The 15,739-nt window shown below is 43.7% G+C and overlaps 1 protein-coding gene across 4 annotated transcripts in view; it reads left to right on the forward strand.

Moving 5' to 3' along the window:
* The window catches only part of KCNN1 (potassium calcium-activated channel subfamily N member 1), a 144,673-nt gene that overhangs the window by 107,371 nt on the left and 21,563 nt on the right, over positions 1 to 15,739 (forward strand). For 3 of the 4 annotated variants that reach the window (XM_083181833.1, XM_083181841.1, XM_083181823.1), the window contains one exon: positions 13,951 to 14,020. In XM_083181833.1, coding sequence (XP_083037959.1) covers positions 13,951 to 14,020 — 70 coding nt within the window. Of the gene's footprint in view, positions 1 to 262; positions 11,337 to 13,950; positions 14,021 to 15,739 lie in introns of those variants that run through there. The other variant, XR_014473359.1, reaches the window with a different exon arrangement.

A 15,739-nucleotide genomic window follows, 5' to 3' on the forward strand; every position in this document is an offset into this window, starting at 1 on the left:
GGACACAATGCTCTGTTTCTGGACTTCCCTCTTAATGTTTGATTGTTATTACCTGTGTGGAAACACCTTTCTTGCCCATTTACCTGTTTAGAACAGGTAATAGCAATCATTCGTTAAGAGGGAAGTCCAGAAACAGAGCAAAGTCGTAGGTCAGAGATGGGGAACCTTTGGCCCTCCAGCTGTTGTTGGACTACACATCCCAGCATGCCCTGCTACAATTTGCTATTTGGCCATGATAACACTGTTGCAGGGAATGCTGGGATGTGTAGTCCAACAACAGCTGGGGCCAAAGGTTCTCTAACCCTGACCTAGGTGGTGCACTTGGGGAAACGGTCGTTTGGTCGACTGATCTAGGTCGACATTAGGTCAACAACACTAGATCGACATGCTGAAAGGTCGACGTGGAACAAGATCGACATGGTTATAGGTCAACATGAGGAAGGTCGACAGGTCATAAGGTCGACATGGGGATTTTCACTGTTTTTTGAGCCGACATGTGCCGACAGGCGGTATTTCATGCCCTACCTTCCACTAGGGCATGGAGTGAGATTATAATAGTGTGGCGAGCGAAGTGAGACACTGTGCCCAAAGCATTGCGAGCGATGCGAGGGTCCGATTCTCACTTCCAACTGTGTCCATGTCAACTGTGTTGACATTCGGGTCAAAAAACAGCGAAAACCCCATGTCGACCTTATGACCTTCCTCATGTCATCCTAACGTCCATGTCTACCTTTTCCCATGTCAACCTTTTCCCATGTCGACCTTTCTGCATGTCGACCTAGTGACTGTCTGACCAACGCTTGTCTGACGAACAATCCAGTTCACAGGACCTGGGTAGAAGTCCCGTATAAAGGGACACGGCGTGTCCCATTTACACTGCCGCTGACAGGGGTCTGACCCGCTGAAGACCCGGGGTTTTGCAGCGGTGTAAAAGGGGTATTAATTTGCTCGTTGCCAAGGGAGACTAAATTTGCTCATTGCCGAGCCCCCCCTCCCCCCCCCCCAAATGAAAGTTAAAAGAAGGCCCCCTCCCCCTCCAAATTAAAGTTAAATGTACTACACAGCCCAGCAAACACAGATCTAGTAAAAAAAAAAAAACACATGTGCACTGCCTAATTTATGTCTGTGTGTCTGTGTGTTCATACTTCTACTACACACCTTTCTGTGATACTACTGGTGAACTCAGGTGAAGCAATCTTGAAATGCCTGCCAGTGCCAATGCCTCTGCTCTGCCAGTGCCAATGCTCTGCTGTTGATGTGTAGTCACCAGACCTCCCTCAGGGCTTCCAGATTCAGAAGAATCTAGATCTGCACGTGACACAGCAGCAGCAGCAGCAGCAGCACAAGCAGCCAATTAGAAGAAAATATCTCAGCTGCCAAAGGGGGCAGTGCTGAGCTCAAGCAATGCAATGTGCATTGTATTGTATGTAATGCTAAGCGAAACCGATCCGGATCACCATTTTGGGATCGGCGGCTCGCTCGTTCTTTTGATAGATCCGTTCAAAAGAACCGGATCGTTCGCGAACGACACATCTCTAGTGCAGTCTGTGAGGGGAAGATGGAGAGTCTCTGTGGAGAGGGGCGCGGTGAGTGGTACTCCAGCCCCTTATGCAATTTAACATCTCCTCAGGCCAGCCTCCCGCAAAATACATAGCACAGCCCCTACACAGGCCGCTTATGCATAGAGAGGGGAGTCACTGAGGAAGAGTGACAGACATTACAAAGCCAGCCCTCAGTCTTTATGAGAGAGAGAGAGAGAGAGAGAGAGAGAAGGATGATAAATGCTGGACAGTATTTATTTACTTAGCTGAAAAAGAGACTGTCATTTGTTTTTGTTAAAGAGTTAACATTCAAGTCAGTACAGCCTAGCAGTATATACTGTACTACACAGCAGAGTAATTATCTGGAGGTGGCCCATACATCTTATTATGGAAGAAAGCCGGTTTGCAGCAGTGAGGTGAAATATACTACGGCTAAAGTAGAAAATCGCCACATAAAGCTTCCAGCCTAATGGACATAGGGAATCCTACATTGGCATAAATATATAACAAGGAAAGTGTTGTGACTGCAGTCCAGGCATACAGATCTGCTGGTGCTCGACATCAGTGTTTGTCACCATAGCAACTCACTGTCAACAGTGTCCAGTACTGAGAGGACAGAGTAGCTTCAGAAAACTGTCTAATATCACTGCAGTATATGTTAGGCTGATAAGCAGTCAAGCATGGAAGAAAGACTTATTAAGGACAGTGTGACACACAGCACAGTTAACAGAATCCTGAATATTTAACGTGTTATCCCCAATATATTATTATATCCTGTGGTCCATCCACTAGCAATTGATCTATCCGTGCAACAAAATAGAGCAACTTAGTTCAATCAACTACATTAAGGGAGAAAGGAAACACTCGACAGAGAAAAGATTTATTGTAGACAGAGTTACTGGAGTGGATACCATACTTACAACTACAGACATTGCCTCCGGTTACAAAGTTGCCCTTTGGATTACAAATCCAGTGCTTCTAGTTGCTACTACAGAGGATTAGAATTTACCTGGGACTGTTTAGTGCAGAACTTTGAGCTCATTAGGAACAGTGAAACAGGGTACACCCTGGGACTCTGAAAACAAACACAGAAGCGCTTCTTACTGACTGCTTAAGGTATATACTATAGTGTACACTGAGTGTATATTATTGCGCAATAATAGTAGCCATAAGTACTATTCAACGTACTTGAGCAAAGTCATATATCTATTTGAGAATTGAATGTAATATTTGTATGTTAATAATCTATTTATTGGTTTAGGAAGGAAAGGTAGGGTTGCTTAATTTTCTATTCCTAAGGAAATAGTTCGTGAATAGTGGTCAGAGGTCGGCATCGAACTTCAGTTCCTGTATAATAAAAATTGAATTGTGATTGTAGCTTTATTTGATGCACATATTGAATGTTCTATGCATATTGACGGTATCTGTTCCTGAAGAATAAATTGTTTGCTTATTTAAAAAGTACCAAATTGTTTGCTTACAATAAATTGAACACTGTAAAGAGCAGAACAGAAATACTTACCTGTGATAGATTTCACATTTGGCGTCTGACGAACAGGATACGCATATCAAATTCGGAGAAAACCCAACCCAGCGTCACTCAAAATGTCTCAAGACGATAGTCAGGAGAGACAAGAAGATATGCTTGGCAACGAGGACCAAGGAGATGCAGCGGCTAGAATAAGTTCAACGCCACGTAAACCTGCAGTGATAACTATGCCCTATTACTTGGGGGCGCCATGGCTTCCCACTTATACTGGAGATATGAGGACGACTGAAACCAATGCGTTCCGCGACTTCAGGGAACAAATCGAGACCATGTTCCAAGTATATAGGTTAGATGAAGACCAACAAGTGGAGATCCTTTTGGCTCAGCTGAAGGGGTTTGCAAAAAGGGAAGTGAAGTCGTGGCCGGAAAGCCAAAAGAAATCGGCAAAGGACATACTGAACAAATTGGCAACAGTGTTCGATGAGAAGACTCTATCAGAACTTAAAACACAGTTTTATTCCAGAAAACAGCAACCGTATGAAACGCTTCGAGAATATGCTGTAGTATTACAGGAGGCATTACGAGATATAAAGTTGTGTGCCCCAAGAGAACCGATTGAAGAAGATGAGACGTTAACCAATCAATTCCTCGATGGAATCTACGACGCAAATATGAAAGGACAAGTAAAAATGTTGCATCGACAAGAATCACCTATAAGCTTTGCAGACTTCAAGGACTTGATAACAAGGGTGTTAGGTGATAAGCCCAAAAAAGGAACTACCCTCGGATCCGTTGAAACCGTTTTTCAGCAAGTTCAATCTGCTGCCTTTAAAGACCCCATCAAAGAAATGAAAGAACAAATTGCTGAATTGACACAAGGCATGACTGATCTTTGTCGAGAATTGAGAACACTGAAAGAGACGCAGACACCACAGAGACCCTGGCAGATGGAGAGAGATCCTTGTTACGGAGATGATGGGAGAAACGCTTTATGGAGCTCTCGACGACTTCCTACAGATACATTCGATGAACAAGGAAGACCCATTTGCAGGCATTGCCAAAGGAGCAGGCATATTGAGCGAAATTGCCGCAGTACGGAACATTTAAACAGAACTCCCGAGGTCCTGGACCAACCATCGGGAGAATCTTCAGTAGAAGGTCCCACATCGCAAGAATGGATACCAAAATTCATTGGGTGTTGCCCTACCATTGAAATCAAAGTGAATGGAGTCAGCATATCAGCATTGTTGGATACCGGGTCACAAGTGACTACGATTCGATGGGATGAGTTCATTAAGCATTGGAGGAAAGAAAGTATCATAGCCACACCACCGGCCGGGTTGAATTTGTTAGCCAGCAATGGACAAAGTATCGAGTGTTGCGGGTACTTCAAAGCTGAGATCATGATAGGACAAGCTCATCTCCTCAATCAAGGATGTTTAATTACGGCCGTTAAAGAACAATGGTTACCGCCCATAATTATTGGAATGAATGTCCTAAGAAATTGCCCGGAAGAACTAATCTCGACACTGACACGAAAATCGTACAGCCTACCTCAGACTTTGAACCGAATTTTGCAGCACACTATCTATGGCCGGAGAATCCAGGTAGAGAAGAGAGTGCTGGCTACTCAGGTACAAGGAACTGTCACGTGGTTTAATGTCCGGAAGAGGTATGGCTTTATCAACAGGAATGATACAAAAGAGGATGTCTTTGTCCATCAGACGGCCATAAAGAGAAACAACCCCCAGAAATTTCTGTGCAGTGTTGGAGAGGGCGAGACGGTTGAATTTGATGTGGTAGAAGGAGAGAAGGGTGCTGAGGCAGCCAACGTGACGGGCCCTGGCGGCGTACCAGTTAAAGGAAGCCAGTTTGCTCCCAACAGACGTCAGTTCCACAGATGGTCTTACCAGCCAAAATTAGAGGATGCTGCCGAATCTGGTGGAGAAAGCATAAGTACAGACCAAGCAAGTGAAGGGGAGAAAGTAGAAGAAGTGTTCCCTCCGCAGAGACCCATCCAGTGCAGAAGTCCACCGCCATTCTCCCACAGGCAACCTTTTGATAGGGGAAACAGAGCAGCGAATCAGGAGCTTGACACCCTCCCTGAGGGGACGGAAGTGATACAGCCCGATGGGGTGTATGGAATAAGAAGAGGTGGAGATGACCACCAAGTTCTTAAGATGGTACACAGAAACCAAATCGAGCCATGCCAGGACTGTACAGAGGAAGACGCAATACCACAAGTCCCCTACCATCCTCTGGAAGACCCAGTATATCTTAAGCGCCTTAGGGAAATACTCCTCGTAGAGAAAAGAAGAGAGGCCAAGGAATGTGGCCCATTCGTCCAAAAAGAAGGTGTACTCATTAGAAGTCCCCAAGGGGTGAAACCCCTCCGATTCAGAGACTAATCAAAACTTGGTTAAAGTAAATAAGGATTTATGATAAAAATGTAAATTCTCTTGATTCAAAGGCATGTCATGTGTTGCAATGTTTGATATATAGATATATATGTAGTATATTGATGTTTAAAAATTTATAACGTCCATTGCCTGAGGACATGCAATGTTTTACCGGGGAAAAATGTGATAAATTCATATATATGTGCATGTAGTGATTTATAGGCATACAGTGCCATACTAGTTATTCTTAATATAAGATATGTTGTGCTATAAACATGCTATCCCCACAGTGGACATTGTCTGAGTGATAAACAATTCCCAGCAGTCTCTGCAACTGTTGAAGAGGTCAGGAGTTGGTCACATGACCAGGGTGAGGGGATGACAGTTGAGAGGGAGCAACAGTTGGGCTGTGCAGTCTGTGAGGGGAAGATGGAGAGTCTCTGTGGAGAGGGGCGCGGTGAGTGGTACTCCAGCCCCTTATGCAATTTAACATCTCCTCAGGCCAGCCTCCCGCAAAATACATAGCACAGCCCCTACACAGGCCGCTTATGCATAGAGAGGGGAGTCACTGAGGAAGAGTGACAGACATTACAAAGCCAGCCCTCAGTCTTTATGAGAGAGAGAGAGAGAGAGAGAGAGAGAAGGATGATAAATGCTGGACAGTATTTATTTACTTAGCTGAAAAAGAGACTGTCATTTGTTTTTGTTAAAGAGTTAACATTCAAGTCAGTACAGCCTAGCAGTATATACTGTACTACACAGCAGAGTAATTATCTGGAGGTGGCCCATACATCTTATTATGGAAGAAAGCCGGTTTGCAGCAGTGAGGTGAAATATACTACGGCTAAAGTAGAAAATCGCCACATAAAGCTTCCAGCCTAATGGACATAGGGAATCCTACATTGGCATAAATATATAACAAGGAAAGTGTTGTGACTGCAGTCCAGGCATACAGATCTGCTGGTGCTCGACATCAGTGTTTGTCACCATAGCAACTCACTGTCAACAGTGTCCAGTACTGAGAGGACAGAGTAGCTTCAGAAAACTGTCTAATATCACTGCAGTATATGTTAGGCTGATAAGCAGTCAAGCATGGAAGAAAGACTTATTAAGGACAGTGTGACACACAGCACAGTTAACAGAATCCTGAATATTTAACGTGTTATCCCCAATATATTATTATATCCTGTGGTCCATCCACTAGCAATTGATCTATCCGTGCAACAAAATAGAGCAACTTAGTTCAATCAACTACATTAAGGGAGAAAGGAAACACTCGACAGAGAAAAGATTTATTGTAGACAGAGTTACTGGAGTGGATACCATACTTACAACTACAGACATTGCCTCCGGTTACAAAGTTGCCCTTTGGATTACAAATCCAGTGCTTCTAGTTGCTACTACAGAGGATTAGAATTTACCTGGGACTGTTTAGTGCAGAACTTTGAGCTCATTAGGAACAGTGAAACAGGGTACACCCTGGGACTCTGAAAACAAACACAGAAGCGCTTCTTACTGACTGCTTAAGGTATATACTATAGTGTACACTGAGTGTATATTATTGCGCAATAATAGTAGCCATAAGTACTATTCAACGTACTTGAGCAAAGTCATATATCTATTTGAGAATTGAATGTAATATTTGTATGTTAATAATCTATTTATTGGTTTAGGAAGGAAAGGTAGGGTTGCTTAATTTTCTATTCCTAAGGAAATAGTTCGTGAATAGTGGTCAGAGGTCGGCATCGAACTTCAGTTCCTGTATAATAAAAATTGAATTGTGATTGTAGCTTTATTTGATGCACATATTGAATGTTCTATGCATATTGACGGTATCTGTTCCTGAAGAATAAATTGTTTGCTTATTTAAAAAGTACCAAATTGTTTGCTTACAATAAATTGAACACTGTAAAGAGCAGAACAGAAATACTTACCTGTGATAGATTTCACACCAGCTTGTGAATTCAGAGCTGTGCTATAAGGTCTGAATTAGTCCCCTAGTGACAGTGGTTAATATGTCCACCTTTGTGAATACATATATGGAGGAAAAATAAATATGGACAAAGGAATTGTCTGGTTTGCCTGAGATTTGTTTAGCTAGTGCTTGAAATGGCTACCATGGAAACAATAAAATACAGCAGCAATGCAGAGATATGTCGCCAAACAGGTGCCAGATTACACAGGGAAGAGAGGTTGACCTAGGTTGCAATGGCAAGGTTATAAATGAAAGAGCATTACAGCAGGATGTATTGCATGTAGCCTCAGCAACTTTTATTACATTTCAAAGTGATGTAAGGCATATGTGTACTCCCTAAGGGGGTGATTCGGCAAGGCTCGGTAAGCAGCGAAAACCTTACCAAGGGCTGAAACACCGCCCCCACTGAACCCCCCCGACACCAAATCCCCTCGGTACCAGGAAGGGGATGTGGTCACTAACATATCCCCTCGCATGCATCTGCTAGCAGGAGAAATCATTTGCTGGTCGCCGACCAGCAAATGATTTCTCCTACCTTGACTGACTTTTATTTCCTTCGTTGTCTGCCGAGGAGACGGATGGTCAGCCGCCCACCCCCAGCAGGCATCAGCCCACTTGCGCTCCCAAGGGAATGCACATGCACAGACCCCCCACCATTGGAGTCATAATGAATCACATAATGCATATCAAATTATAGGTGTATTTCTCTTATTGAGAAAGTAAACCTCCTTATAACATATATAGTTTGACATTTTTAAGTAGGGTATGGGTTGTCTAGACAGTGTCACCAATAATTTTGCTTGTTGATCGCACATGAAAAAGGTCGACATGGTCAAAAGATCGACACTAGCAAAAGGATCACATGAAAACTGTTGATACTTTTTTTTTTTATTGTGTCTATGTCAATGAAGGTCGACATGGACACCAGCAGCGCCAGACTGGGACCAGAACTCTTCCCTGGCATTTTGAACACATAGGCCCCCCTGTAGCAGGCAGGACCCTTGCGTGGCAAAGCCGCACGTCTAAAAGGGGGCATGGCCTCATGGAAAGGAGGCGTGGCATCACAAAAAGGACATATTATAGATCACACCATAATGTCAATTACACATTATCGAACACACCGGTATGCCCATTAAGCATTGCCGCACACTGTATTGCCCATTACATATTATGACACACACACCGTAATGCTCATTACACAGAATGGCACACACCTAAATGCCCATTACAGACTATGACACAATCCGTTATGCCCATTACACATTATGATGACACACAACTCAATGCCTATTACACAGGATGGCACACACCGTAATGCCCATTACACATTTTGCCATTCACCATAATGCCCATTGCATACAGTGAGGGTGTGAGATGGGGATAATGTGGGGGGAGTATTAGCAGGACAGAGGCAGAACTGTATGTGGGTATGAGGGGGGCACTGGGAGGAGGTCATGTGGCTGCATTGAGGCTATAATTCAGAGTAAGGGGGTATACAGCGCTGGGTACATGGGGGAGAGGTATGAGGCCTGAGGCACCAGCCTGGTAATCCCTGCAGCACAGCCGGATAATGGTGACATTACAGCGCAGCACCCAGGTAAATCCCGTGATTTGTAGTGCTCACCAATACATCTATAGAAGTCCACTGGCTTCTGCAGGGGGGAGCGTCACACACACGGGCAGTGGGGGAGCGTCACACACACACGGGCGGTGGCGGGGACATGGCAGGCGCTGACCTGAGTAGCAGGACAGGCTAGGGGTCCACATTCAGCAGCGCCTAGGGATGACGATGATAAAGAAACGGTGGGTGGACCGGCTGTGGCTGCTGTATTCTGCGCTGGTGGTGATCCTACTCCTCTCACTAACTCATGCTGTATGAGGGCTGGCTTACCGGGGGTGGGGCCGGAGACTAAGAGCAGCTGGGGCAGGACATCTCCTCAGCAGTGCCCGCAGCTGTACTATGTTTATTAACTGCCTGGGGGAGGGTGACCATCCCCCCCTCCCCTGTGTCCGTCCCTGTGAGGACACAGAGACATCACAGCAACTTTCTGCCCAAAATCAGCCCTTCTGGCATTTGCCAGAAGAGCCAGAAGGCCAGTCCAGCCCTGGACACCATATAGGTGTACCGTCCTCTCCCATGGCTTGCACGCGTTGGGCGCGGTGCATTGCTGCACTCGGCACACTATTATATTCCACATCCACTGGGATGGTAAAGTATGAAAAAAATAAACAAGTGTGACGATCTTTTGACTGTCAACTATTAGTACAGTAAAGCTTTTTTCCTTGTTGTTATTTTTTGCTTGTTTTTATATTTACATTTTTGTTGAATCTGCAACTTAGTGAGAGTCCGCTCTTTCAGTTCCTTGGAGCATGCATGCGCTCTTTGGCAACTAACTAGCAAGGCAGGCAGTAAAGTGGCCTTTCCTTCTGCCTTCCAGTGTTGCAGGTCAGAGAATCGCTCAGACATTTTCTTGCAAGATACAGTAGCTGAAAACAAGATTCTCTATTGTTGCAGTAAACAATTATTAAAAAAAATCAGCTTTTTGTAAGAGTCTCAATAAAAAGACCACAAAGTTGTCTGAAGTCCACAGTAAAGGTTCATACTAACTGAGCGATTTTGCCTGAGCGTTTTTCGTCCGTTCTCACAGGGGTGGACGACTTTCCATTTTCTTCGCTGCTGCGTACACACTGGGCGGCTTATGACCTGAATGCAGTTTAAAAGACAAAGATGAGTTGCTTTCAGCTCATAGTTGCCCAGAGTGTATGGGCCTTATGGATACACAGATGTTTACTCACACACACACACACACACACACACATATATACATATATATATATATACATATATATATTTGCATGCATAAAGCTACACTAGTGCAATTTTAGTGATCCTTTGGGAAAATGGGGTCATCCATGTGACCAGGACATTGCTTGCACTATAACAGACAAGTGTCCTCAAAAGATCATATAGATTTCACCAAATGCAGCTGAAGTTTGGCAATGTAAACATTACACGCTAACAGGTCCAGTGGGAAATTTACTGAGATGGGAGGTTCTATTTCACATGGGGTGTTACTATGGGCAGCCAATCAGAATCTACTTATTATTTATTTGGCACCTTCTGGAAGATAATAGATTGTATCTGATTGGTTGCCCATAGCAACATCTCTTGAGAAATAGAACTCACATCTTTGTAAATTTCCACCCCAATGTTAATATAGCCCTGGGGAATCCGTGAAGGTTAGTCTATATGAAAACTGATATATGATGTCAGAAACATGTTTAAACATTGCTCTAGAGACTATGTGAATGGCACGCTTTCTGCCGGACCACACACATAGCGTTGCAGAGGGTCCTGTTCAGCGGGACCTACTTGGTCGAAAGGAGCCCACACATGCTCCTATGTGGCCATCCACACATTCGCAGTGGGGCCTCAGCAGCTGGGTCCTACAGCAGCAGGTTGTAGTTGGACCAGACGGCGGGATGACAGGATTTCAGGGCGAACACATATATTTCAATGTATGTGCTCGTACAGTGCAGCGTGTTTCCCTTGAAATGCAGTTGGCGGTGACCAGATCCTGTTCTGCAGGACTCGGCCACACCGCTGTGTGTGACCTCACACAGCCTCTTTGTGGCGAAACGGATCCCGCTAAAAAGGACCTGCTGCGCATCTATGTGTGGCCCGGCACTTAGGTAAAACTTCATTACAGCTTTTTATCAGCAGATTTACATGTTTAGCACTGATTGTTCTAGAGTTGTCATTGTCCAGGCAAGTTTTTATGCCCTTTGGATTGTTTTCTATTGTGTACACCTCTGTCCTGTAAACGAGTTGTGTTACATTCTGTGTTTAGTGTCCTGTTTGTTAACAACAACAAAAATTATGTTGTGTTTTGTCTTTGTTTTGCTAAATCATCCCCTACCAGAGCTCAGAAGTAAGTTCCTCTCTCCATACCCCACCCAACGTCTCCAACAAGTAACTTCTCCAGATGTATTGGTGCTTGCCTGCATGGGAATTGAAACAACTGCAAAGTCGTGGTCTTCATCTCTAAGAACCTGTTGTGGTTTTTCATTCACTGATGAATGAGAAAACCTGGCTTTTCTTTTTATTTTCCTTTCTCTGAGCTGTGAGCTTACTGCTTTCTGTGATGATGTGCTGAGTTTTAGAATAACCATATTGCCTGAGAGAACGGATTTAGATAATGCCCTAGATCTGGGGTAGCCAACCCTAGTCCTCGAGAGCTACCAACAGTGCATGTTTTCCAGGTCTCCTCACAGAATCACAAGTGAGCTAATTAGCTCCATCTGTGGATCTTTTAAAATGTGTCAGTGATTAATGAGTGCAGCTGTGCAGCAGCTAGGTTGTCTGGAAAATGTGAACTGTTGGTAGCTCTCGAGGGCTAGGGTTGGCTACCACTGCCCTAGATCAATGGTAGCCAACCCTAGCCCTCGAGAGCTACCAACAGTTCACATTTTCCAGACAACCTAGCTGCTGCACAGCTGCACTCATTAATCACTGACACATTTTAAAAGATCCACAGATGGAGCTAATAAGCTCACTTGTGATTCTGTGAGGAGACCTGCAAAACATGCACTGTTGGTAGCTCTCGAGGACTAGGGTTGGCTACCCCAGCACTAGATTGTCACATAAAAGAACCGATAAACCCTGTACTATTTAGTTATGTCCAGATGATCAAGTTAGCATTTATAGAGTACAATAAAGCTGCTCTACAATCCACATTTCTTCAGTCTCCCAATATGCAGAAAGCATTCTAGCATTCCTGGGTGAAAAGAGCAGCCACCTGGATCCTGAGGGGACCAATGAAAAGTCAGCAAGTATGCCAGTTTTGTCCACTACAGTGAATGCAGAGGGAGAGCAGGAAGACAAATCGCTCACAACAATCTTTCAACTGCAGCTTGTGATTGGACACTGGAGGTCATTCTGGTTGACCCGCAGCTTCGCGAGCCAACTAAAGGCCGCCCGCATGAACGGAGCCTGCACATATGCATAAATGGTTATGCGCATGCGCAGAAACAAAACATTGCTCCCCCGTACAAACTCACGGGGGAGCGAATGAAGCAGAATGACCTCCACTGTGTGATCTGAACACAACTAAGACCATGAGGATTGCTATCAAAGTGCATATGTGCAATAACCTATAGCAATCAATCATACGTTGGCTTTTAGTGTTACTGTTATTTTTACCTGTTGAGCTATAGCAGGGCTGGGCAACACCGGCCCTCCAGATGTTGATGAACTACACATCCCAGCATGCCTTGCATCTGTTTCAGCATGGCCACCTAGCAAAACTAATGCAAAGTATCCTGGGATGTGTAGTTCATCAACATCTGGAGGGCCGGTGTTGCCCAGCCCTAAGCTATAGGATCCTTTTCTAATGATGGCAAATGGGGCAGGCTAGCTTGCTCATTGTAAGAGCCAATCAGCCAGAACACATGGGGGGGCTATTAGTATGATTGGTAGAAGCTTACTGATTCAGGCTGTAGATGGCTCAGCTGAGCAGATGTATGAGCATGTTTAAGAAAGTGATGTTATTCCCAGGCATCATGATAATGTTGGTGCCACACACACGATATCAGGGCAATTTGCTGATATCACCAGCTTTATCACAGCCTGTCTAGACACATGATCAATGAAAGCTAATTGCTGATCGGTTAATATTGATTACTGTACTTATTTAGTGTATAATACCCAGTAAATATTTCATCTTTAATTCAGTTCTGAAGCTTTAGATAGTGATATCTGTCAGGCATCATGGTCTAGAATTACTCTTCATCACCATAGAAAGCAGCAAAATCTCCTTCAGAAAGGGTTGCAGTGGCTGCTCCAGTTTCACACAAACTTCGGCTTTCTGTCAGAGGCAGTGATGATAAAAAGGATAATTCATACTGACGCATGCAAAGATGCTTAACGTACTTCCGATCTCTATCCCATCACAAGATGTGCAAAAGTGTATAGGCCTCTTTTACATAAAAAAGGTCCTGATCTACGCTATGCAGATTTTAACTTTTTGCTCGCTCATTTTCAAGTAACTTTGCATGAACTAACACATACAGATTATTAACCCTGACTGCACTGAACAGTTCCAATTGCATACCGCCGCACATGACCCATTCCAGAGGGATAAAATGCTCTGTTCCTGGACTACCATGCCAGTGGTGGCTCCTGAACTGTGGCTGTAGCACAGTTCAAAATTCAAATAGAGGAGCACATCAACTGCTACCAAACATCTCCAGCTGGACTCACTGGCTCCCCTATTTGAATTTTGGACTGCTCTGCAGCCCGACATCTGCAACTGCCACTGGCAAGGAAAACCAGGAACAGAGCATTTTGTCCCCCCCTGGAACGGGTCATGTTGGAAGGTATGCACTTGTTGGAGAAATTTTAGTGCTGGAAGGGATAATGTTATATATTCAGCTTTGATATTTTTGTGGGGGAAGGAAAGATGTCAGTTGCTTTGCATGTGTCATGTGACTGGCTGTTTGGGAGGTAGGTCTGCCATATGAACCTAACTGTTCTGTCACTTACAGGTTACGCAGTGTGAAAATGGAGCAGAGGAAGCTCAATGATCAGGCCAACACTCTGGTGGATTTAGCAAAGGTGAGCTTTGCTTATATGATCATCAGTCGACATTCGGTGAGATGGAACTTGCTCAAGGATTGAGATACAATGGGCCAGATGTATCAAGCTTCAAAAAGTGATAAAATGGAGAGTGATATACAACCAGCCAATCAGCTCCTACCTGTTATTTTTCAAACCCAGCCTGAATCATGACAGGTAGGTGCTGACTGGCTGGTTGTATATCACACTCCATTTTATCACTTTTTAAAGCTTGATACACTTGGCCCTATAAGCAGTACTATAGTTCTCAGCCAGGAATTTGCCAGTGAAGAAACAGATTCCCTTCATAATACCATTCAATTCTAGTAAGGGGAAGGAAGACATGATCTGTACGAGTGACATAGCAGTTACACATAGAGCTGAACATACATCATTAATATTAAATAAGGCGTAATTAATAATGCTTAATATATGCATGTGCCCCAAAAATATATATGCATACATCTATATATATATATATATATATATATATATACAGATTTTGGTGTATTGTTACCCGCTGTCTTGGAGAGGGCAGGTAAGTGTGTTTCCTGTGTAGGTATACTGAATGGCTTGGGCAGTGATACACTAATAATAATGACTGTCGGTAGCACTAATTAACCTTTTAAAATGATTAACATTGAAGGTGTAGTTTATAAAGCCATACCCATTAATTTAGGTTACACGACTGGCATTTCTGTTTGCATGTATGATACTATTACTTTCTGCACAAACCGTTTGACCCCCATACACTTGTGCGACTTCTCTGAGGGGAGTAGTCACATGCAATCCCCCTTGAACCACCCAGAACCTTACTGGGCTGCAGGATCACATGTTACATAGTTACATAGTAGTTAAGGTTGAAGAAAGACTTGCCTCCATCGAGTTCAACCTTGGTTTAATAGCTCAACCCTTGTTATATGTAGTGAATACTGATATTTTTAAAGACAGATTGTTATTCTTATTTGTACCCCTGGATGTTTTTAACCAGTAAATGTTTTTAGAACCTTATTTTAAATGTATTTATTGTGCCTGCCCACACCACCTCACCAGAAAGAGCTTTACATAGTTTAGCTGCCCTGACCGTAAAAAAATGTTTCCTTCTAAGGGAACAAAATCTTTTTTCTTCTAATCTAAGCTCATGCCCACGTGTCCTAAAGTCCTTCCTTGCAGTAAAAAGGGCGTCTGACAGTTCCTTATATTGGCACCTGATATATTTGTACATGTTAAGCATGTCCCCCCTTAAACATCTCTTTTCTAGGGTAAACAATCCCAATTTGTTTAATCTGTCCTCATAGCTTAAATTCTCCATTCCCTTTATTAGTTTTGTTGCTCTTCTTTGGAATTTTTCCAGTGCTATGATGTCCTTTTTATAGTGCGGGGCTCAGAATTGTACTCCATATTCTAGATGCGGTCTAACCAATGCTTTGTACAGTGGCATAATTACTTTTGAGTCCCTAGTTTCCATGCCCCTTTTGTATACATGTTAGTATTCTGTTTGCCTTATTTGTTGCTATGTGACATTGAGCACTACACCCCAATTTGTTATCAATTTGGACTCTAGATTCTTTTCAAGTTCTGAAATACCCAATGCCTCCCGCTTAGGTTATAACTAGCACATTTGTTAGGTCTCCCAAGGTGAATAACCTTGCATTTATCCACATTAAACCTCATTTTCCACTTTTTTTGCCCACTTATCAAGTTTATTAAGATCGTTCT

Source organism: Crinia signifera, chromosome 1 (assembly GCF_055691185.1).
Source record: "Crinia signifera chromosome 1, ASM5569118v1, whole genome shotgun sequence".
Classification (NCBI taxonomy): domain Eukaryota; kingdom Metazoa; phylum Chordata; class Amphibia; order Anura; family Myobatrachidae; genus Crinia; species Crinia signifera.